This window comes from Xenopus laevis, chromosome 3S (assembly GCF_017654675.1).
Source record: "Xenopus laevis strain J_2021 chromosome 3S, Xenopus_laevis_v10.1, whole genome shotgun sequence".
Classification (NCBI taxonomy): domain Eukaryota; kingdom Metazoa; phylum Chordata; class Amphibia; order Anura; family Pipidae; genus Xenopus; species Xenopus laevis.
The window spans coordinates 128,487,359-128,511,392 of NC_054376.1; the positions used below are offsets into that span (position 1 = coordinate 128,487,359).

Consider the following 24,034-nt stretch of genomic DNA (forward strand, 5'->3'; position numbering starts at 1 on the left):
TTAATCAAAATCTTTTATTTTTGTTTTCAGATTTATTAATATCACAAATTCACAAAAAAAGGCAAAAAAATCGCTGGCTCAGTTAAAAAAAAAAAGAACTTTTTTTATAGTTTGTGTGAAAGTGGTGGCGTTGTGGAAAGGACGAGAGGCTGGGATAGTCCCCGTGCTCCAGCTGGTGAGGCGGTGATTCCAACATACGGTCAGCGGTACAAAGGAATGGGGGCGGGGTATATATTTATACCCTTCATTCCAATAAACAAATGATTGGCCCACTCTTTTTAGAGAGTTCGTTAGCTTCTTTTCCAGTGACTCTCCCCTGTGAAAAGGGGCTCTTAAGATTAATGAGGTCTGGTCCACGTAGGGCTCGTCCCAGGTTAATCCATTCCAGCACAAATTGATTCACCCCAAAAGGGGTAAAGAAGGGGAGTAGCAGGTTCCCAGGCTCTAGCAATGTGCTATCACAGTCAGGGAATAAACGCGCGACCCATCCATGGGCCACACACTTACACACGTGCCTTTTTATTCTTCAGATCGTTAAATTAAAATAGAAAAACCGGAATAAAAAACATTAAGTAGCACCAGGTAAGTAATGCCGAGAGAGGAGGTGCCCTGTGGCCCTGAGGTAAAGGGGGATCATTAGCACCAGCGACCAGCAGAGCTTACTGTCGGAACCCCTCTCCTGCCAAAAACCTGCAAGATGAGTCTCTTCGCCCACTGCTTATAAATATCTGTTCCCGTCCGTGAGCTTCTGACTCTTGAGAAGCCCTGTCCTGCCCACCTCCCTTCAATGGGGGCTAATAACACAAACACCCCATGATGTTTAAAAACAAACAACCCCTTCACCGTTATAAAATACCGTACAAAAAAAGGGTAGGAAACATAGCACCATTAGAATAAAGGGAAACAGGAATCCTACAAACAAACATCAAAGAAAATGTACACAAGAAAACTTTTTCCCAAAATTCCTAAATGAGAAGAAATGCAGAAAATAAATAAAGTAGAAACAAAGTGTCTTTGTATCAGAAAGAAATCATTTGGCTTTACAAAATGCTGTAGGGTTAGACTTGTGCTCTGCTTCTGTATAGTTTGGAGTAGGGCTAGGAAGTCTCTGGCCTGAAGATGGGTTCTACTTGCCTGAGACCCAAAACTGGGCTCCACTAACCAACTTCTCCCCATATATGTTATTAAAAGAAAACTTTCATAGTCATTTTCTTCTCCCCACCCCCCAAAAGCAGCTTTAAGCCTGAATACTGATAATCTTTGCTTGTTGGCATGTTGGACCAGTTCTGGCCAGCAGAAGGCTAGTGAGGAACCTCAAGAGATGCTGCACTGGAAGTGGAGACTAAGTTGGTGATTCGGTGCATGGAGATAGTAAGACTCAGTATTATGGATTCTGCATCTACTCCACAAATACTCACAATTGCTGGAAATGATATGTTACTGCACTATGATTAAGTCCAACAACACATAGAAGGCTACAGTTTGCCTAATGGCTGTTCTTCTACTCAGCTTATTTGAACGTCAGTCTTACACTATGCCCTATTTAATAAAGCCACATTATTTCTTTGTGATTATCTCCCTTTGGTGGATTTTCTCCCCTTCGTGAGGTCTCTTCTAGGGTTTCTTAGTTTAGACCAGATAAAAGCACCAATTGCCAGAGCTGGCAGGACAAGTTAGTAGAGGAAGAGACAACAAATGTTGCCCCTAGAAAGCTGCTGCCTTGAGGGGGAAAAAAAGCTAGTTTAGCTTCTAGAACATCTGCAGCCCAAAAAGCATTTTTATTGGCCCTTCAAGTGGGATTTTCAGAAAAAGCAACAATTATACTCTGGGTTGAACAGAGATTATCAGAGGAAGGACTGTTATACTGTGGGTGGACCAATGATTCTCAGGGGAGGGACTGTTGTACTGTGGGTGGACCAATGATTCTCAGGGGAGGGACTGTTGTACTGTGGGTGGACCAATGATTCTCAGGGGAGGGACTGTTGTACTGTGGGTGGAGAAATGATTCTCAGGGGAGGGACTGTTGTACTGTGGGTGGACCAATGATTCTCAGGGGAGGGACTGTAATACTGTGGGTGGACCAATGATTCTCAAGGGAGGGACTGTTATACTCTGAGTGGACCAATGATTCTCAAGGGAGGGACTGTTATACTGTGGGTGGACCAATGATTCTCAGGGGAGGGACTGTTATACTCTGGGTGAAACAAGGATTCTCAGGGGAGAGACGGTTATACAGTGGGTGGACCAATGATTCTCAGGGGAGGGACTGTAATACTGTGGGTGGACCAATGATTCTCAGGGGAGGGACTGTAATACTGTGGGTGGACCAATGATTCTCAGGGGAGGGACTGTTATATTCTGGGTGGACCAATGATTCTCAGAGGAGGGACTGTTATACTGTGGGTGGACCAAGGAATCTCAGGGGAGGGACTGCTTTTCTCTGGGTGAAACATGGATTCTCAGGGGTGGGACTATGTGGAACAGATATTCTCAGGGAAGGGACTGTTACTACTCAGGGTTGAAGAAGGAATTTGAGGAACCATTAAGTGCAAGGGATCAGTTGTATAGACGTGTGTGTACAGAGACTTTTACAAGAGTCTATTTAGGTTTGTTTTAAGTTTAATGGGAAAATGTGATGATTATAATAATAATAATAATAAGTGCTTTAGACGTGTGTTTGTGTAGGTGGGAGTGGTTTACAAGAACATTTTAGATGTAAAATAGAAGTCTATAGACTATCCTGCACAGAGATCCTTATTTATCTATGTGTTTATTCACGAGTGGGGGCAGCCATGATTGCTCATCTTATTTAATCTCGAGTTTTCTCAAGTGACCTCGTTAGCTTCAACCTGTCGATATGATTTTATCCAGGTCAATGCTGAGTCCTATAGAGAACTGGGGTGCGCCCCTCACTGCTGGGGAACACGCTACGCACTCTCTATGGTTTATGACTCCACCATTGGATTCTCTGGAGTGGGGGGGATTCATTAAATGGAGCGGCGTTAATCACTGCAAAAAAAAAATGTATATTTTTCTGTACAAAGTAGAAGACAATTTTTTTTTTTATTATTTTTAATAATTTTTCAGATGCCAAAAATATTTTTTATTATCAAAATGTGTAGAAAACAAAATTTACACGATAAATTTTTAAATATTTTTTCTTGAGGGCCGCAGCAAGGGCCCCTATATTTACAACAATGAAAAAACTGAAACGTAAATAACACCGTGTTTAATACTCCACCTTATTGAATCCCCCAAGCCCCCGGGAATACGGGCCCTTTCCCATGAAATTTTCTCTAGCGGAGCCTGTGGGGGAATTCTCTTTCCCTGTGGAACTGGAAACGATGCACAGCAGTGCCGTTAAGTGAGACTCTCATTCACATCAAGTGCTTTTCCTCTATATACAATAATGTGGGTCTCTTTTCATTGGGGAACTAAACCATCTTGTGTCATCGGAGGGCCAAGGAAATTTGGGACGTCCGACAAGAGTTTTGGGGGGGGGGGGTGTAAGGAAAAAGCGAGGCAACGAATATCGACGGAGAGAACATAGAGAGCAGCACAAGCAGGAACTTTCTAGGGGGATTTCAACCAAATCTCTATATTTATATAATATATTTATAATATTTAGCATTTTCTATATTACAGAGACCAGGAAATGGGGTGAAAATCCAAGGAACAGGTTAAAATGGAGATATTTCTCCCTCTCTCTATTTATATATATATATATTTATAAGTGTAAAAACCCGTAACTCTCCTGCTGAACACAATGGGGGGGGCCGCGGGGTCCGCACACAGTGTAAAGGGGGGGAAAAAGGAACCATAAATGTAGTTTCTCTGTTTAAATATATAGATATATGTATATTTTTTGTTTAATTTCCTGCCTGTTTGGGGGGTGGGAAAAGCACCTTGTGGTTCCTCGCCCCCACTCCCATGGGCCCCCCTCGCCCCTTCCAAGTGTTCCAACATCGTGAGGTTTCTTCTACCTCCACCTACTGCTCCAGTGTCAGCAATGCCAGCGATGACCTGCCACACACAATCCATAAACCAATCCCCTCCCACACAATCAAGCCCCGCCCCCGAGGAACCAAATGAGATTCTCATTCTTTCACATAAGACTAAACAACAGAATGGCACCAGCGCTCCACTCATGCCGCAGTCAGTCATAAAATACCACAATGTGTCTCACAGTCACCCCCAGGAGGTGCCCCCCCCACAAGCTTATAGACCACGCCCCCAGGTCTCTATCTCCCCTTGTACTAGCTGAAAACGTAAAGTTTCTTTAAAAAATAAAACCCATGCAGTGTCCCCCACCTGCAACAAAAAACAAAAATATCCCAATTAATACAATCCACCCTCCCCTAATAAAGCCCCCAAAAGTCACAAAATTCAAGATTTCAGAATAAATATTCCTGATAAAATTACAAAAAATAAAATAAAATTAGAGGACACAAAGAATCCTGCATCCTGATTGGCTGTTCCCGCAGGGGGCGGGTTTTGTGTAAACAAGGCCTGCAATTGGCTGAAGAGGGAGACAAAAAGCTGCCGGTCTGTGATTTACTCCCCTCCATTGTATGAACTTCTCTTCTGCGATTAGCTGGTTTATAGCACCGCCCCCTCCGGTACTGGGTAGGAGGGGAGTTTTGATTGGTTGGCTCTGCGATAGATGTAGAGACTGTTGAAGGAACAGCATAGGAGGGGGGCGGAGACTCACCGGATGTTCGGGGGTGGGGCCTGAGGAAGAGAAAAAGGAAAACTTTGATATGTATAAATCTGCCCCCTCTTGGGTAACAAGTCATCCCAAAAAAGCTTCTCTTTAAATGAGAATAATATTTGGCTAGAAATGCTGCCTCTAAATTCACTACACATGGCTCATTAGCAACTCATGCGTTTCATGGCAACACAGAAACCAGCGCGCTCTGCATCAGACCGGATTGATGAGCAGCTTGTAGGATAGGCGTGACCTCACTTGTTCAGACTGATTATTTCCCACAATCCCTAAGCTTAGCTACTCAGCATCAGCCCAGAGTCCACTGAGCATGTGCAGGGCCACTGACTCACAAACTTTATGGGGAGCGGCTGAGCCTGGATCATTATAGAGCTGCTACAGTATATGGCCATATTGTTTTATACGGCTTAGCAAGATGGCAGCTCCGTCGGCGCCCTCACCAGGTGGAAGTTGTCGTATATTTGCATCAGCTCCTCGCTCTTGAACTGCTCCAGGATGACGACATTGTTGTTATTAGCGGTCCGGGCGCAGCTCTCGCAGTGCACCAGGTAAGTGTTCTTCCCTCCACTCTCGCTGGTCACAAACAGGATATTAAACACCTCCACCTGAAACACAACGACCGCCCTCGGTGAGACCAAGGTACCACAAGCAAGTTCCAGAGGTGGAAGAAGAGCTGACACACTTACATCACACTCGTTGCAGTAATAGGCCGGTTCATCCTTCACTCTGCTCTGGTAGGCGATCTTCTTGCCGCTGCGATTGAGACTGTCCCTCTGCAGAACGCAGCGCTTCATAGACTGCATGAGACAGTGCCTGTGGGGGGGACGAGAGGGTAGAGGAAAAGGTCAATAGCGATCTCCCTCGTATTTACATGAGACTCGTTTTCAGAGTAGCACAGATAGGGTTTAAGTTACTGATGCCGGAAGCATCTCATGACACTTCTCTGCTCAGTACCATCGGCTTCTATAAAGGATTGTTCATATCCATTTGTTTGAAACTGAGGCAGTGACCCTAAATGTGCCGAGGGACACCCCTTGTACAATAATAGCCCAGTGTCACCCAAAGCAAGTGCAGAGAGGGAGGTTACCATGGTAACAAGAAGGGGGGAGTTGGACTCACTTGATCATACCATACAGGTCTGGGTCACTTATTTTCACGGTTCGGGCCACATTCCACGACACGTGGATCATGGGGACAATGGATTTCACGTTCTTGACTTCGTTCCACTCAAAGCGCTCCAGGGCCAGTTGATACTGATAGGCTGAGGGGAACAGGAGACTTTAGTAGCCAGACATACGGACACAACTCTTAGTAAATAAAACTTTATTGTAGCCCATTGCCTTTCATTCTAGTGGGCTACAGCTTGCCACAGGACCCATAACCCTGCCCTAAGTTGCTATGGATACAGCCCCATTCTAACAGGGATGCGTGGCACCCCTATGTGCTCCAATGGTTGAGCTGGAGCCAAATGATGGTGATGGGTGACAGAACCAGTATCAAAGGATGTAGGCAAGTCATGCTCAGGCAACATATTAACGGCTAGTAACACTCACGTGTCAGCGGCCCCACGTTCCACGCTATGTTGTTGCACCAGCCCGTGGCCTGCACCCAATGGACTGTCCCAGCATTGATCCACACAAGGTCTCCAGGGCGCTGAACAAACCTATAAACTGGGATGTCTGCATGGTACAGGTCTTCCAGAACGGGCCACCAGGATCCAGTCAAATAGTCCAGGTTATGTCTAGGGAGCAGCAAAGAGTAGGAGCCATTAGCTGCCACTGCACAGCTTGGGAGAGGCTCTAGATCTACATGGCTACCAGCAGCCACGACGGCTGGTAATAATAGTCGAAGTTGGTGTTTGTTATAGGACTATAGGTCCCAAGCAACCCGGATACCCAGCACTCCCCGAGGCTCGATAACCCAGCATTCCCAGAGTCTCGATAAACTCAGCATTCCCCGAGGCTCGATAACCCAGCATTCCTCGAGGCTCGATAGCCAGCATTCCAGAGGCTTGATAACCCCAGCATTCCCCCGAGACTCGATACCCAGCATTCCCGAGGCTCGATAACCCATCATTCCCCGAGGCTCAAAAATCCCAGCATTCCCCGAGGCTTGATAACCCAGCATTCCCCGAAGCTCGATAACCCCAGCATTCCCCCGAGACTCGATAACCCCAGCATTCCCCAGAGACTCGATACCCAGCATTCCCGAGGCTTGATACCCAGCATTCCCGAGGCTCGATACCCAGCATTCCCGAGGCTCGATACCCAGCATTCCCGAGGCTCGATACCCAGCATTCCCGAGGCTCGATACCCAGCATTCCCGAGGCTCGATACCCAGCATTGCCGAGGCTCGATACCCAGCATTCCCGAGGCTCGATACCCAGCATTCCCGAGGCTCGATACCCAGCATTCCCGAGGCTCGATACCCAGCATTCCCGAGGCTCGATACCCAGCATTCCCGAGGCTGGATAACCCAGCATTCCCCAAGGCTCGATAACCCCAGCATTCCTGAGACTTGATACCCAGCATTCCCTAGGCTCGATAACCAGAATTCGCCGAGACTCGATACCCAGAATTCCCTGAGGTTATGATAGCCAGTGCAGCAGACTTACTTGTCACAGAAGGCGCTGATTTTCTCCCAGTAATTTTCATGGACAGCAAACCATTCACAGTCCCCAGGACCAATATTTATATTGACAGAGCAGAAGTTGTTATTCTCCTGGTGACCTGTTGGGGGCAGCCGTGTTAGAGCCTTCTGTTATCTCTTCAGTAATTGGAATATTTATTCACATGAGTCATTGAGGCTTATAGTTTTGTCTAACCCACAGTCCTGACCTGCTGATTGGCTCACACCCACAGCCAATGACACATAGAATTTTGTCCAGCTGACAGAATGGCCTCTCTATAATATAAGTGGAGGGTTGGGCTGACGGCTCCACTTACCTGGGGTCCTGCTGCCCGGAACCTTCATGTACAGCTGAACAGTGTTCATGCCAAGTATAGTATGGCCCACATGGCTAAGCATGTTGGAATTGGATGTAACACGCATGAAGGAAGGTAACTTCTGCAGCTCCTGTAACTGAGGCTTCCACCTGAGGGCGAATGAGACCAGAGTTACATGGAATGTAAGCCTTTACGCCTCTACTGAAACAATAGGCCATAACCCCACTTTCACCTGCAAAATGTCCATATAGCCCCGCCCCCCACTAGGTCACGTAGATCTCACCTTTTGGGATCAGACAGATCAATATTGGTGCCGAACTTGATAATCTGCGGGGTCTTGTGCTCCTGGTTTGTGCTGCAGAGGAGACAGTCATTAGTATGGTGGCCAATTACTTTAGATCAGGCTACTCTATCCAAAAGGGGGGAGGAATTAGAGGAGTCACCTGGGGGGTGGGTTTTCTGTGGTACTATCTGGCTCATTGGAGTCATCGTCACTTTCCTTGTCCTCCTAGAGAAAGAAGAAAGCCCAGAGGTGAAACATGAGAACTGAAGGAAGGCGGATGGAACAGCAGAGACTGGGCAGGAGCAGAAGAGAATTGGGGGCATGGACACGTTACCTGCAGAGATTCCTGGAAGGAGGAGGCCTGATACTGTGCATATTTGGCGATGGTGGTGTGGGAACGACTACTCTCACAGTGCCAGATCTGCCGAGTGCCGGACGAGTCCCAGTTCTCATTGGACGGCTGCTGAACCTGAGTTCGAACCTCCACCGTGTGTTCCCCGTTAGCATCAACTAGAGTTTTGGTGGAGAAGAGTCCGAGGTCTTGAGAGGGACAGAAGAAGAAATACATTCAGGAGGAAGGAGAAGTATAAAGATGGACAAAACAAGGGAGATAAAGGAATCAAAACTATGTCACGTGATGATGCCCCAACCCCCAAATTATATACACCACCATCCCCAGCACTATGCTGGTCTCCTACAACCTTAATCCCAGTTGCACTTACTGAGACGCAGGGATCCGGCCAAACCTCGGATAACAGTGATGGGATTTTTGGGGTCAGTGCAGAACTGAAGCAGGACAGGGGAGAAGGCATCTCTTTTACTCTCCAGCTGTGAGACATAAGAGGAAACAACCCCTGGGTTAGACCTTTAATCAACTCGCAGGAGCTCCGTCCCCCTCCAGAGGCTCCTCGTAGCACTTACATATATACTAGGAGTTGGCGGTTTCAGCTTCTCTCGTGGAAGATTTTGCTCTGTCCCCAAGGGTGGCTTCACAGACATTGAGGGCAGCACATAGGACTCTTTGAACTTCCCTTTTAGCACCATATTCCTGAGACAGGAGGGGGAGGGGCCAAAATAAAAAGGTCAGGCCATATAGAAAGGGAGTGGTCAACAGTCTCCATCTTAATATATACTAATAGGGCAGTCCTTCCATCGTAACATTCCCACTTTATTCTGTAGATCACATCCACTATCATCTCTAGACTAGATTTCCACCCCAATGTTCCTCCTGCCAGCCTCCAACTAAATCATAGTCCCCCAGAATTGCCACTTTTTCTAACTTATTTCACTAGCCTTCCATTATACTACCCATTATAATTCAACTCAGTATTATCAACTAACCAATCATATTATTTCATTTATAACCCACATTACTCACCTGGTGGCTCTTACAATCTCGGCAGCAGTGTTATTAATGGTCAGCTCGCTGGCCTGCAACCTTCTCTCTTCTACCTCTGAGGCTATAAAGGTTTCTCTGTCTCCACTTTCAACCTTTATGAGACGGATCTTTAGCTCTTTAGGCGGCCCTTCAATGAACGGTCTCATCTTTAGAAGGTCAGAGTTGGCCGTGCCATGGGATGTTGGAGGTGGTGTGGAAGTCGGGGCAGTGGGTGGAGTAGGCTGATGATGGTGTGCTTCCTCGCAGCTTCTCCGACTAGTATCAGACTTCCTGGAGCCCTGTTTAAGGGTAGAATTTGTGGTGTCCCGGCACTGGCTCTGAAGATCCAGGTTGCCTAGAACTTGCCTTTCCTTGTCCTTCAGAGACCTGCATTCAGTTGCCTTCTTACTACGGTCCCTCCTGGACTTCCTGTGCTTCCTTTCTTTCCTCCTGCTCTCCTCTTTTCTCCGAGCAGGGACAGACAGAGATATAGTCAACCTCTCAATGGGGTTTTCAGCCTCCCTTACCCTTGTGCCATCGTCTCCTGCCTCCATTGCTGGGACAGGTGCTTCTTCAGTTGACTTAGTGTCCTTGTTATCAGCATTCACTTTTGCCACTTCAGCTGGCATGTTTCTATTCAACCCTCCCTGGGTCAATGGTTCGGTGTTCTTTTTTGGTGACTCTCTGTCATTTACCCCTTCCAGCCTCTTCGTTGTCCCCTCCACTTTTACAGCCTCCTTGACATTAACACCTTGTAGGTTTGAGGACTCTTCCTTGGCAGTGGGGGAGTCAGCAGTAAGTGGGGGACATTTTTTCTCTGCTGCCTTCAATGACTTTCTGGATTCTCTCTCAAGAGCCACGTCCATCCTCTCTACCACTTTGTGCCTGAATTTGCCAAAAGATGTTTCCTGCTTCAGTTCAGCAACTCCTTTTTGTACATCTGTCTCCTGCAAGGTCTCAGGCTTCCTTTCAATGGGGACACGTGATTTGTCTGCCCCCAGTTTCTTCTCAAGCTCCTGCTGGCTGGTCCCCAAGGGAGCCTCTGACTCTGGTTTCTTCTCAACCGCCTCTTTTTGTGTATCACTTCTCCGTTGAAAATCTACTTTCTGCTTAACTGGTCCTTCTTGTATAATTATCCCCCAATGACCGTCACTTTTTTCCACGCCCCGCTGTAAGTCTGGCTTCCTGTCAACAACTATCCCTTCTGATTTTTTGGGCTCAACTTCTCTCTCATCTTCCATTCTGCTTGAGACAAATCCCTTGGTACCCCCAACCAAAGTTTCACAAGCTCTTGCGATGTCCTCCAGAATGTCAGTCTCTGTCCGTACCCCTGTCCGTTTCTCGGTTATCCCTTGAGCCTCTGAGGTAGGAACTGCCCCAACTTTTGTCCTCGGCTTGGTGTCCCAGGCCAGGTGTGAGGTAGTTTGCGTAGCGTATGGGTCAACATTACGCTTGCTCACCATAGCACCAGTAAAGTATGTGGGGTTTCCTGTGGACTTCACCCCAGAGCCACCTCGGTAGCAATACTTCTGCCCCTCTAAAACATTTGCAAGTGATTTCAGAACACTGTTCCCCCTGTGTTGTGCAGCCTCCTTACTTCCTTCTTGCTCCAGCATTGGTTTCTTAGGCCCGTGATAGGGGAACATTTCACTTGGCCTGACTTCTGCTGTTTTGGCATTTGGCAAGGGATTTTTCACAACAGTGGTCTGATTTGAGCTCACTAGGTGGGATGCAGGCATGGTCTCTGCTGGTGGACTGCTGGATGAAGTGGTGGAGGAACGATCATCCTTTCCACTAGAATGCCCAACCCCCTCCTCTTCCTTTTCTATTGACTCATCAAGCATTTTCATGATGTCATCAAGCCCGTCTGGTAATATTTTTGCAAACTCTGCGGCTTCCTCAAAGGGCTCATGCAACTGCCCTCCGGGAAACTCAAAGAGCTGATTGCATCCAGTGGGTTGCTCCTTCCCCTGTCCACACACTACTGTTCTCTCAGAGAAGGCCGCATTTGGACTTAGTGGCCTGCGAGTCAGGATAGGCATTGGCTTCGCTGGTAATGCAACCGAGTCTGGCACCGGGAGGCTTCCTGAGGTATCTTTATGGTGGGAGGCCAAAGAGGGGCAGAAAGATTTGTCCTCACTTTCGGGTGATCCCTTCCCACCAGAAAAGCTGCCCTCAGCTCTAGAGAGTCCGTGGCTTGATTGTTTGCCTCCAACATCCAGCTCTGGGATCAATAGATGCTTTCTAACGTCCTGTTCTATCTCCTTCTTTGGGGCAATTAACCCAGATTCATCCACCTTTTGCAGTACATGATCCAGGCTTCCAGGCTGGTAGGCCTCAGACGTGGCTTTGCTGGTGGTAATGCCCTGAGTTTGGTGCTTGTAGACATTGCCCTCTCTTTGAGTGTCACAGGATGGGTAATACCCTTCCTGTTTAACCTTTGTAGGTCCATCTCCAAACAGAATTTCCTCCAGTGGGTCTCCCTTCTTCATCTCCTCTTTGGCTGTTGGGTGCAGCCATCCCTGTTGCAGTGGAGGAGGAGGAGGGCGGGTGACAGCTGGTAGCTGGCGTTGACAAATAGTTTGTGGGGGGTCCAGCTGTTCCACAAGAGGAAGGCAGATTCTAGATGGGCTGTCTGCAGAATTCTGGTAGCGATCAGAGGACTAGAAAGAGATGGAAAGAGAAAGTCAGGGATACCCGGAGAGGTCGGAAAGAGCAGGGTATTGCACAGCGCACCTTAAGGTACTTACGGAGGCAAGATCATTCCTCAGGGTATTGGGTGGAGTGACGCGGGGTCTTCTCTGATCGTAAGGCACATGGAGAGGGGGAGGTGCTGGGGGGATGACCTCTGCAGACCTCTGCCCCCGAGCCTCACTAAGGTCACTTGGAGGGCGGGGCTGCTGGTGAAGTGGCGGTGGATTAGGAAGAGGGCGTGGAGGACAATACGGTGGGTAAGGAGACGTGTGGGGAGTTCGGGATTCCTGTAAACAAAGTAAAACGCGTGAGTAGAGGGAGGTCTTTCCCTTCTGTATGGCCCAGCCCTCCTCTCTCTCCTCCCCAGTAAGACTATCCACCCCCTAATGGCTTCCCTCCTCCTCACCTGCCGCTCCCTGTGTTCAGCCCAGGACACATGGGTGAGGGGATTCCAAACATTGGGCTTCACAGGTGCCTGATGGTACAAACTCCCAGAAGCCCCTGAGGCTGGAGGAGAGTGCAGGCCAAGGTTCCCCCTCCTTTGCTAGAGGGAGGGGAAAGATGGGGGTTAAGCTTTGGAAACCTACAGGTGCCAATCTTCCCGAGCCCGTCATCCCCACCCAAATCCCACCCGGACACGGAGCTTTCCTAGTGGGTCCCACCTGGTCAGGGCTCCTGCTCCTCCTCCGTTTCATTGGCTGTTCCTCCCCTCCATGGGGATTGTGGGGGCTCAGCTGGAGTGTTGTAGGGTCTGAGGGGGGCACAGGGCGCTTCAGCTGTGGGGGGCACCTTTTAGCTACAAAATGTCTCTTTTGCTGCAAACACATAGCACAGAAATAGCATGAAGTAAAGATCTAGACTAGAGCATATTACACTGATCTCCTGCTCTATATAATAGTACTGAGTATCCATACACTGATCGTGATCTCCTGCTCTATATAATAGTACTGAGTATCCATACACTGATCGTGATCTCCTGCTCTATATAATAGTACTGAGTATCTATACACTGATCGTGATCTCCTGCTCTATATAATAGTACTGAGTATCCATACACTGATCGTGATCTCCTGCTCTATATAATAGTACTGAGTATCCATACACTGATCGTGATCTCCTGCTCTATATAATAGTACTGAGTATCTATACACTGATCGTGATCTCCTGCTCTATATAATAGTACTGAGTATCCATACACTGATCGTGATCTCCTGCTCTATATAATAGTACTGAGTATCTATACACTGATAGTGATCTCCTGCTCTATATAATAGTACTGAGTATCCATACACTGATAGTGATCTCCTGCTCTATATAATAGTACTGAGTATCCATACACTGATAGTGATCTCCTGCTCTATATAATAGTACTGAGTATCCATACACTGATAGTGATCTCCTGCTCTATATAATAGTACTGAGTATCCATACACTGATAGTGATCTCCTGCTCTATATAATAGTACTGAGTATCTATACACTGATAGTGATCTCCTGCTCTATATAATAGTACTGAGTATCCATACACTGATAGTGATCTCCTGCTCTATATAATAGTACTGAGTATGGACACATGGATAAGATACAAATTATTTGCCTCACCTCATGTTGCATAAGGTCCCAGACTTGTTGCAGAGGGGGTAGAGATTTGGGCCGATGATGGGGGGTCGCGTGCATGTTCCACATGTGAGCCTGAAATAGAAAAGGTACAAGAATGATCAATAGGTAGGTGAGGGGGTAGGTGGGAGGGGTAGATAAAAGAGTAGGTGGAGGGGTAGAAGAGGCACGTGGGAGAGTGGGGGGGTGTGTAGAATTCTCTCTCACCTGTTGAAGTCGGGAGATGTGGGCGCCGAGCTCGTAGCCGCCATGATATCGAGCAGCCGACTGATAGCAGCGAATGGCCTCCTCCCAGTCCTGTTCCGACTCATACATGTGACCCAGCTGCTCCCACACGGGGGGTTGTTGCTCGTCCCTCAGTAGAGTTTGAACACACGAGTGCAGCCGCTCTAACTTGCCTATACGGGGGCCAGGGGGGGAGCTGGGGGCAAGAGAAACGAGAGGTAGGATACAGGTGCATGCTGGGAAGAACTCTGTATATAAGGCTGACTCGCTGCACGGCATTGTGGGTAACCTGAATGTAGAACCACAAGGCAGTAACCATGGCAACCACACAGCTCCACTCACTCACCTGATTGGATAATAAGCTTTGCTGGGATGGTTAGTCACATGACTGGAGGGCAAGTAAGGGGGCAGCGGAGACTGGTTCATGTTTGAGGAACATCTGAGAGGAAAAGGGACACAAATAATAATGATTAGGAGCCAATGTCTCCTGCACTCACACTCCACTCACACTCATATTCCACTCACACTCCACTCCCCCCACACTCATGCCACCTGCACCCCACTCACCTGCCCACGGGGGTCCATGGCCGGGGGTGGGGAGGGCTCCATGTTGGGTTGACTCCACTAATGAAGGGATCCCGGGGAAAGCGAGAGCCAAACTGATCCTGTGGGCGATACATCCAGCCTGGGGGGGGGGGGACAACAAAGCTTTCAGGTTATTCACTTAATGAACTTGTGACTTTTATTTATTATTATTTATTCTCTATTTCTTTTGTTACTGAGTCTGAAGCTCCCACAGGCTCCCCATTGTGCTCATTGTAACAGGCGGGGGCCCGTGTGATGTCAGTGGGGGCCCGTGTGATGTCAGTGGGGGCCCGTGTGATGTCAGTGGGGGCTATAGGTCAGACAATTGAGGACAAAGTGATCCATTAAAGTCTCAGCAGGAGAATAGAAACAAGAGGTGGAGCTGCTTTATCTTCTCACTATAGAGACGGAGTCTTGGGACCAACATGGGGGGGTATTCTGGCCAAGACTCGAGGGACCTGGTGAATAAGTGACGCGAGTCACACACAGCCCCCCCCCCCGAACACTCACTCATTTGTTACTAATGACACTGACCGTCGGGGGAGGGACTATTATTATTTTACTGACAGTGACAAAATAATGTCTACGTTTTGTGCCCCCGTCACTTCCTCCTCTTCATTCTCCTCCCCCCTCACTCACTCTCTCCCTATACCTGCCTCCAACTCACTCGCTTCCCCCAACTCACTCTCTTCCCCCTTTACCTGCCCCCAACTGACTTTCTTCCCCCAACACCTGCCCCCAACTCACTCTCTCCCTATAACTGCCTCCAACTCACTCGCTTCCCCCAACTCACTGTCTCCCCCAACTCACTCTCTTCCCCCAATACCTGCCTCCAACTCACTCTCTTGCCCCAACTCACTTTTCCCCCTTTACCTGCCCCCAACTGACTTTCTTCCCCAACACCTGCCCCCAACTCACTCTCTCCCTATACCTGCCTCCAACTTACTCTCTCCCCCCAACTCACTCTCTCCCCCATTACCTGCCCCTGTCTTTCTCACTCTCCCCCGATCCCTGCCCATCTTTGTCCCTGTCTGAAGCTGACTGCGTATGTTGCCAGTCACAATGTAGGGGGGTGAGTGATGAGGTGGGAATGAGAGAAATCTCTTTGTGACTCACCGTTGTTTCAGTGCAGGACGTGTCACAGGGCGACATACAGGAGCATGTTGTGTCCAATCAAGAGAAGAGGCTGGAAAACAATGGAGAAAGTAGAAAACGTAAAACTAAAAGTAACCAGCAGAGGTCACTGTTGAGCCGACATACACAAGGCAGAGTGTGAGTAGGAGGGAGAGGGAGTGTCTTTTATGAATGAACATTAGATACACGCTACATTAGTCCCTCCCCCTGTAGGGCGACACACAGACAGATGGGGGGGGGGGGTGACACAGACACAGGACACACGTGGTCTCATGATGACACTGCTGGTTCTGCCCACACACACACTGACTCACTGCTACTCATATTCAGACACAACAGCCGTTACTCAGTGTAGCAGAGACATGTGTCACACACTACTCACTCACTCACACACAACATTAACCCCCTAACGACACCCTCAGGCACCAATAACGTGAGTGTCACAGATCTGACTGCCACTTCCCTCCCACTCGTCTGTCCCACACTCCTCACTGACACAACTACTACACCCGCGGCACCACAACATCCGGCCAATCAGCTGCAGCCCTGCCAACCCCTCACACACACACACACACATACATACATTTATATATATACACACACACATACATATATATATATATATATATATATATATATATATATATGTATGTATATATATATATATATATATATATATATATATATATATATATATATATATATATATATATATATATATATATATACAGACACACACACATATATATATATATATATACACACACTCACACACACACATATATATATATATATATATATACACACTCACACACACACATATATATATATATATATATATATACACACTCACACACAGAGGAGATACACAGAACCAGTAGGAGCAGTAGTTGCACCTGAGCACAAAAACACCAAGTTGTCCCTAATTCTCCCCACACACAGGGAGGGGCCACAATAGTGAGCAGTGAGGGGCTTCCCCTGTGCATCAGGCCGGGTATCCCCTCCCCCAGGAGGCGGGACTTACACACTCATCACTTTCTGGGAGGAGGAGGAAGAAGAAGAAGAGCGCAGCAGCTCAGTCACACAGACAAACACACACAGGGGCCCAGCAAGAAAAGTGTAAAGCCGTTGGCATGAGGTGAGAGTGGGACGGGAGGAAGAGAGCGCACGTGTACTCACACTCACACAATGAGACAGACACACGAGACTCACACACAATGACACAGACACTCACACAATGAGACACTCACACACAATGAGACACACACACACAATGACAGACACTCACTCACACAATGAGACACTCACTCACACAATGAGACACTCACTCACACAATGAGACACTCACACACAATGAGACACTCACACACAATGAGACACTCACACACACAATGAGACACTCACACACAATGAGACACTCACACACAATGAGACACTCACACACAATGAGACACTCACACACAATGAGACACTCACACACAATGAGACACTCACACACAATGAGACACTCGCACAATGAGACACTCACACAATGAGACACTCACACAATGAGACACTCACACAATGAGACAGACACTCACACACAATGAGACACTCACACACAATGAGACACACACACGAGACACTCACACACAATGAGACACTCACACACAATGAGACACTCACACACAATGAGAGACACTCACACACAATGAGACAGACACACACAATGAGACAAGCTGTGCTGTCACTCACCTCTCACACAAAATTAGCAGCAGTCTCACTGACTCCCAGTAGCTGAGCTCCCTCTCTTCCCACAACTGATCCTTTAAACAACTCCCAGCAACCAGGGACTCCCAGCACTCTCGTCTCCAGTTCTCTGTTCTCTCAAGTCCTGAGCGCTCTCCTCTGGCTGGGAGTTTTGTTGCTCGTGTTCCCCCCATACCACACGCCAAGATCCGCCCCCTCCCGCACCTCCGCTGTCTCATGAAGAGCCAAGTTTAAAGGGACACTGATGATGTCATTAACCCGTCAGACACGCCTATCCTGGGATTCCCTGGCCACGCCTCCACACCCCGCCTACAGCTCATTTAAGGTGGAACTGGCTAATTTAGATCAAGTCACTTAGAATAAGAGACAGCTCCAGTGTTGTGACCACCCTCACTTTCCCTACTGCAACTCCCAGGAACTCCCAACAGCTCCTCCCACTGCCCTTCTCTCTAGTCAACTAGAAGCATCAATAGAGACCAAGTGCAACAGGCTGTATGGCCTCCCTGCTCTGAGTCAGCAGAGCTTGCACTCTATAGTCACAGGCTGTGGGCCCAGCAGATGCCGGACCTCCCCCCCCTTATACTCCATGTGACCGGAGCAAGTGATATGGGGGGGCAGGTAGGGGGTAAGATGGGGTGATACTGGGTGGGGGCAGATAATAAGGGAGAGGGGTGAGGGGGAGACATGACATCACAATCACGCAGCCATTCAGGATCGAGATGTTCTGTTCCTCAATGAGGGGGAGTCTGAGGGCGACAGACGCAAGGTAACCCCTCCTACACTCTTCTTCATTAACCCCATCCCTGCCACATCCCTCCCCAAAGACAAAGTATCACCCCCATAAACCCCATTCCTTGCACAGAGGATTGCACCCCAAGCCCCATTAACCCTTTATCTACTTAACAAAGTCATCACCCAAAGATGGTACTTAACCCCTCTAGTGCCATACATTTAAGTACTGATCACATAACCCCTTCCCTGGTGCCAAGACGGACACTGGTCCTTTAACCCTTTGTGTCCCAAATTCTACCATTACCTTCCCCTGGACCTTTAACACCTCCTGTGCCTAACAGTCATCCCCTTAACCCTGATGTGCCTAACAAATTCTGCCATTAACCCTCTAGCTGCCAACAATACAGCATTTCTACTGTTACATTTCTCCTGGCATCAACAGATGTGCTGTCCCTTTAACCCCTCCCCAGCTGACCAACAAAGCACAACTTAAGGGGACAGGCAATTAATCTGTGGGCAGGGAAAGAGTTTAAGTGAATGATAGCTGATTGGCAGTAGAGAGGTTAATTCTGGTGGTTTGGGAGGGGAGGAGCTGAATAGCAGTTAAAAGAACAGTAACAATAAAAAATTAAAAAGTGTAAAGTAATTCATATATAATGTAGTGTTGCCCTGCACTGGTACAGCTGGTGTGTTTGCTTCAGCATCACTACTATAGTTTATATAAACAAGCTGCTGTGTAGCCATGGGGGCAGCCATTCAAGCACAGGATACACAGTAGATAACAGATAAGTACTACTATAGTTTATATAAACAAGCTGCTGTGTAGCCATGGGGGCAGCCATTCAAGCACATGATACACAGTAGATAATAGATAAGTACTACTATAGTTTATATAAACAAGCTGCTGTGTAGCCATGGGGGCAGCCATTCAAGCACATGATACACAGTAGATAATAGATAAGTACTACTATAGTTTATATAAAAAAGCTGCTGTGTAGCCATGGGGGCAGCCATTCAAGCACATGATACACAGTAGATAATAGATAAGTACTACTATAGTTTATATAAACAAGCTGCTGTGTAGCCATGGGGGCAGCCATTCAAGCACATGATACACAGTAGATAACAGATAAGTACTACTATAGTTTATATAAACAAGCTGCTGTGTAGCCATGGGGGCAGCCATTCAAGCACAGGATACACAGTAGATAACAGATAAGTACTACTATAGTTTATATAAACAAGCTGCTGTGTAGCCATGGGGGCAGCCATTCAAGCACAGGATACACAGTAGATAATAGATAAGTACTACTATAGTTTATATAAACAAGCTGCTGTGTAGCCATGGGGGCAGCCATTCAAGCACAGGATACACAGTAGATAACAGATAAGTACTACTATAGTTTATATAAACAAGCTGCTGTGTAGCCATGGGGGCAGCCATTCAAGCACAGGATACACAGTAGATAACAGATAAGTACTACTATAGTTTATATAAACAAGCTACTGTGTAGCCATGGGGGCAGCCATTCAAGCACAGGATACACAGTAGATAACAGATAAGTACTACTATAGTTTATATAAACAAGCTGTTGTGTAGCCATGGGGCAGCCATTCAAGCACAGGATACACAGTAGATAACAGATAAGTACTACTATAGTTTATATAAACAAGCTGCTGTGTAGACATGGGGGCAGCCATTCAAGCACAGGATACACAATAGATAACAGATAAGTACTACTATAGTTTATATAAACAAGCTGCTGTGTAGCCATGGGGGCAGCCATTCAAGCACAGGATACACAGTAGATAACAGATAAGTACTACTATAGTTTATATAAACAAGCTGCTGTGTAGCCATGGGGGCAGCCATTCAAGCACAGGATACACAGTAGATAACAGATAAGTACTACTATAGTTTATATAAACAAGCTGCTGTGTAGCCATGGGGGCAGCCATTCAAGCACAGGATACACAGTAGATAACAGATAAGTACTACTATAGTTTATATAAACAAGCTGCTGTGTAGCCATGGGGGCAGCCATTCAAGCACAGGATACACAGTAGATAACAGATAAGTACTACTATAGTTTATATAAACAAGCTGCTGTGTAGCCATGGGGGCAGCCATTCAAGCACAGGATACACAGTAGATAACAGATAAGTACTACTATAGTTTATATAAACAAGCTGCTGTGTAGCCATGGGGGCAGCCATTCAAGCACAGGATACACAGTAGATAACAGATAAGTACTACTATAGTTTATATAAACAAACTGCTGTGTAGCCATGGGGGCAGCCATTCAAGCACAGGATACACAGTAGATAACAGATAAGTACTACTATAGTTTATATAAACAAGCTGCTGTGTAGCCATGGGGGCAGCCATTCAAGCACAGGATACACAGTAGATAACAGATAAGTACTACTATAGTTTATATAAACAAACTGCTGTGTAGCCATGGGGACAGCCATTCAAGCACAGGGTTGTTCTGTGACCATATAAAGGCACAAGGCTGCAGGTCATGGAACTCGGGGATGACATCTAATACTATCTATATTAGAACAGGGGGTAAGTTGTTTTTTTATAATAGACAAGTTTCAGTAAATTATGTAACACCAATGACATCAGCAAGTGGTGATTATAACTGATGACATCACCATTTAGAAGGCAGGAGGATATTGATGGTCATAATAGTTTGGCAGAAGAGAGAATCATGGGAAACTGCAGTCCTTTCGTTACACGTGATCACAACATTAACTCCTTGGCTGCTCCTGGTCATTGTTTCAGCCAGTAATGAGCATTTCATCATTATCACTTATTATCACTTATTATCACTCATCACAAACGGAGTTGCACAACCCACGGCCAGGGATCTCAGCAGCCTCGGAAACATTCAGCTGTGAGAAATTGCACTTAAATAACAAGTGTGTGACCCACGAGTGTCACCCAGAAATGAGAAGTCTGCTGATTCACCAGCCAGCCCTCGGCAGCACGTAGGCACTCTAATAGTGATGCACAGGCACGCTTTACTGTAATGCACACGCACTCACGTGGAACTTCTGCGTAACTCATCATGTACTAATGTGCAACTGTATAACCTTGCTTTACAGCATTCTGTCCCAGTGGCTGCACAGATCCTATCTGATCCCCATTGTAAGCAGCAGTCCTGTCCTGCTTTATGGCAGCTGAGATTCTAGCTATCTGTATAACAGAGCATTCTGTCCCAGTGGCTGCACAGATCCTATCTGATTCCCATTGTAAGCAACAGTCCTGTCCTGCTTTATGGCAGCTGAGATTCTAGCTATCTGTATAACAGAACATTCTGTCCCAGTGGCTGTACAGATCCTATCTGATCCCCATTGTAAGCAGCAGTCCTGTCCTGCTTTATGGCAGCTGAGATTCTAGCTATCTGTATAACAGAACATTCTGTCCCAGTGGCTGCACAGATCCTATCTGATCCCCATTGTAAGCAGCAGTCCTGCCCTGCTTTATGGCAGCTGAGATTCTAGCTATCTGTATAACAGAACATTCTGTCCCAGTGGCTGCACAGATCCTATCTGATCCCCATTGTAAGCAGCAGTCCTGCCCTGCTTTATGGCAGCTGAGATTCTAGCTATCTGTATAACAGAACATTCTGTCCCAGTGGCTGCACAGATCCTATCTGATCCCCATTGTAAGCAGCAGTCCTGTCCTGCTTTATGGCAGCTGAGATTCTAGCTATCTGTATAACAGAACATTCTGTCCCAGTGGCTGCACAGATCCTATCTGATCCCCATTGTAAGCAGCAGTCCTGTCCTGCTTTATGGCAGCTGAGATTCTAGCTATCTGTATAACAGAACATTCTGTCCCAGTGGCTGCACAGATCCTATCTGATCCCCATTGTAAGCAGCAGTCCTGTCCTGCTTTATGGCAGCTGAGATTCTAGCTATCTGTATAACAGAGCATTCTGTCCCAGTGACTGCACAGATCCTATCTGATCCCCATTGTAAGCAGCAGTCCTGTCCTGCTTTATGGCAGCTGAGATTCTAGCTATCTGTATAACAGAACAATCGAATACAAAGTTCGGTTATATTACAGTATAAAATGATCCCATAAAACAGAAGCATGTCTGTATATATACACAAAGCTCAGGAGATGTGTATAAGTCACATGTATTGGCACATGCCCAGCAGCCGTAGCCAGTAGCCGTCAGGGCACATAAATGTACAGCCGAGAGCTCAGTGATCATTACACAAGTGCACAACAATAGAGGCTCTTTCCTTCAGGCGCAAACAAAGATCCCCAACATTAACACGACACTCACATGGGCAACTACACAAACACACATTATATTTGCACTAGAGGACTGTGTGTAACTTGCACAGGAGACACAGCGTTGTATACTGACATTTTATTTCTTTTCCATTAGGCTGACATTCTCTCTCTATATCAGGGGTCCCCAACCTTTTTTTACCCGGGAGCCACATTCAAATGTAAAAAGAGTTGGAGAGCAACACAAGCATAAAATAGTCCCTTGGGTGCCAAAATAAGGGCTGTGATTTGGTTGCCCCTATGTGGACTGGCAGCCTACAAGAGGCTCTACTTGGTACTATACTTAGTTTTTATGCAATTAAAACTTGCTTCCAAGCCTGGAATTCAAAAATAAGCATCTGCTCTGAGGACCCAGAGAGCAACATCCAAGGGGTTGGAGAGCAACATGTTGCTCACGAGCTACTGGTTGGGGATCACTGGTCTATATAAACCGTATGGGAGCCGCCATATTGTCTGCCTTACACAGTACAGTATAAAGGCCAACAAACCAGGGCTACAAACAAATGTTGTTCCTAAACATAAATGTAAGAAGCGGAGCAGAACTTACTGGGGTTCAGGGGAGATCCGAGGGCACAATGGCTAAATCCAGCTGCTCTCACACCGGTTTCCCTATGGGCAAAAGGCAAAGAAGCTTAGTGTAGTTAGTGTAGCAATAGTACAGACTGTAGGGTGGGATAAGGAGTGGGCATTAGTGAAGAGTAGGGACAATAGAGAACCCTATCCATAGAGTGTGGTGCACAGATGGCTCATGAGTGTGTGTTTCTATTTATACACGTGTGTGTGTGTGTTTGTGCAATGTGTTTGTATTAACAGCCAGAGAGCAGTGCAATGTGTAGTAAGTAAATTTCTCAGCTCAGTTGTAGAGTAGTGTCCTGCAGGGGTGCTGCAGGCCCCCCCCATAAAGAGACCTGCAGAAGATCCAATCTTTTCCTCAGGGCTGGGACGTGCCGCAGGGCACCTTTCTCCTGCCACCATGGACCTGCAGGATTATACAAAATGTCTCAAATACCCATCGCCCACCCACAGAGCATCACTCTCTTGCAGAGCATCACTCTCTCTATTACCTTGTTACCTTCACATCCTAAGCCTTAACTCAGTGTCTTAAAGAACCTTTACAGGTTGCCCTTGCTTTTTGGCTAAAATCAAAGGCATCATATCTGAGGACACAGGCCTTCAGCTGACCCCAGCATGCTCTTGGTCATTGGATGTGTCCCAGTAGAAGCAGGGACCTTACATGTAGACAAAGCACAGCAAGAGCTGAATCTCTTGTGAAACTAGAAGAAGCTTGGCCCCTAGACAAATCCCCTTCAGTGATGGCTCTTCAGTGATGGCTCTTCAGTGATGGCTCTTCACCCAACTCCAGTTTGCTCCTGGTCATTGAATGTGTCCCAGTAGAAGCAGGCACCTTAAATGTAGACAAAGCACAGTGACAGCTGGATCTCGTGTGGGACTAGAAGAAGTCTGGTCCCTAGACAAGTCCACCCTCGGTGATGGCTCTTCAGTAGCAGCTCTTCAGCCAACTTCAGTTTGCTCCTGGTCACTGGATGTGTCCCAGTTGAAGCAGGGACCTTACATGTAGACAAAGCACAGTGAGGGCTGGATCTATTGTGGGACTAGAAGATGCTTGGCCCCTAGAAAAATCCCCTTCAGTG

General features: G+C 47.1%; 1 protein-coding gene across 9 annotated transcripts in view; it reads right to left on the reverse strand.

The window, feature by feature from the left end:
- The window catches only part of kdm6b.S (lysine (K)-specific demethylase 6B S homeolog), a 78,814-nt gene continuing 54,780 nt past the window's right edge, over window positions 1-24,034 (reverse strand). For 3 of the 9 annotated variants that reach the window (XM_041588962.1, XM_018239713.2, XM_041588960.1), the window contains 22 exons: window positions 22,930-22,991; window positions 15,569-15,638; window positions 14,435-14,552; window positions 14,214-14,306; window positions 13,850-14,063; window positions 13,628-13,717; window positions 12,689-12,841; window positions 12,433-12,570; window positions 12,083-12,313; window positions 9,333-11,995; window positions 8,876-9,002; window positions 8,677-8,782; window positions 8,289-8,494; window positions 8,115-8,179; window positions 7,955-8,026; window positions 7,672-7,820; window positions 7,341-7,455; window positions 6,280-6,467; window positions 5,846-5,987; window positions 5,413-5,539; window positions 5,167-5,331; window positions 1-4,731 (listed from right to left, as the gene is read on the reverse strand). In XM_041588962.1, the coding sequence (XP_041444896.1) occupies window positions 4,708-4,731; window positions 5,167-5,331; window positions 5,413-5,539; window positions 5,846-5,987; window positions 6,280-6,467; window positions 7,341-7,455; window positions 7,672-7,820; window positions 7,955-8,026; window positions 8,115-8,179; window positions 8,289-8,494; window positions 8,677-8,782; window positions 8,876-9,002; window positions 9,333-11,995; window positions 12,083-12,313; window positions 12,433-12,570; window positions 12,689-12,841; window positions 13,628-13,717; window positions 13,850-14,063; window positions 14,214-14,306; window positions 14,435-14,547 (5,181 nt within the window). In that variant the 5' untranslated portion in view covers window positions 14,548-14,552; window positions 15,569-15,638; window positions 22,930-22,991 and the 3' untranslated portion in view covers window positions 1-4,707. Of the gene's footprint in view, window positions 4,732-5,166; window positions 5,332-5,412; window positions 5,540-5,845; window positions 5,988-6,279; window positions 6,468-7,340; window positions 7,456-7,671; window positions 7,821-7,954; window positions 8,027-8,114; window positions 8,180-8,288; window positions 8,495-8,676; window positions 8,783-8,875; window positions 9,003-9,332; window positions 11,996-12,082; window positions 12,314-12,432; window positions 12,571-12,688; window positions 12,842-13,627; window positions 13,718-13,849; window positions 14,064-14,213; window positions 14,307-14,434; window positions 14,553-15,568; window positions 15,639-17,320; window positions 17,482-22,929; window positions 23,362-24,034 lie in introns of those variants that run through there. The other 6 variants (XM_041588958.1, XM_041588957.1, XM_041588956.1 and 3 more) reach the window with 4 other exon arrangements.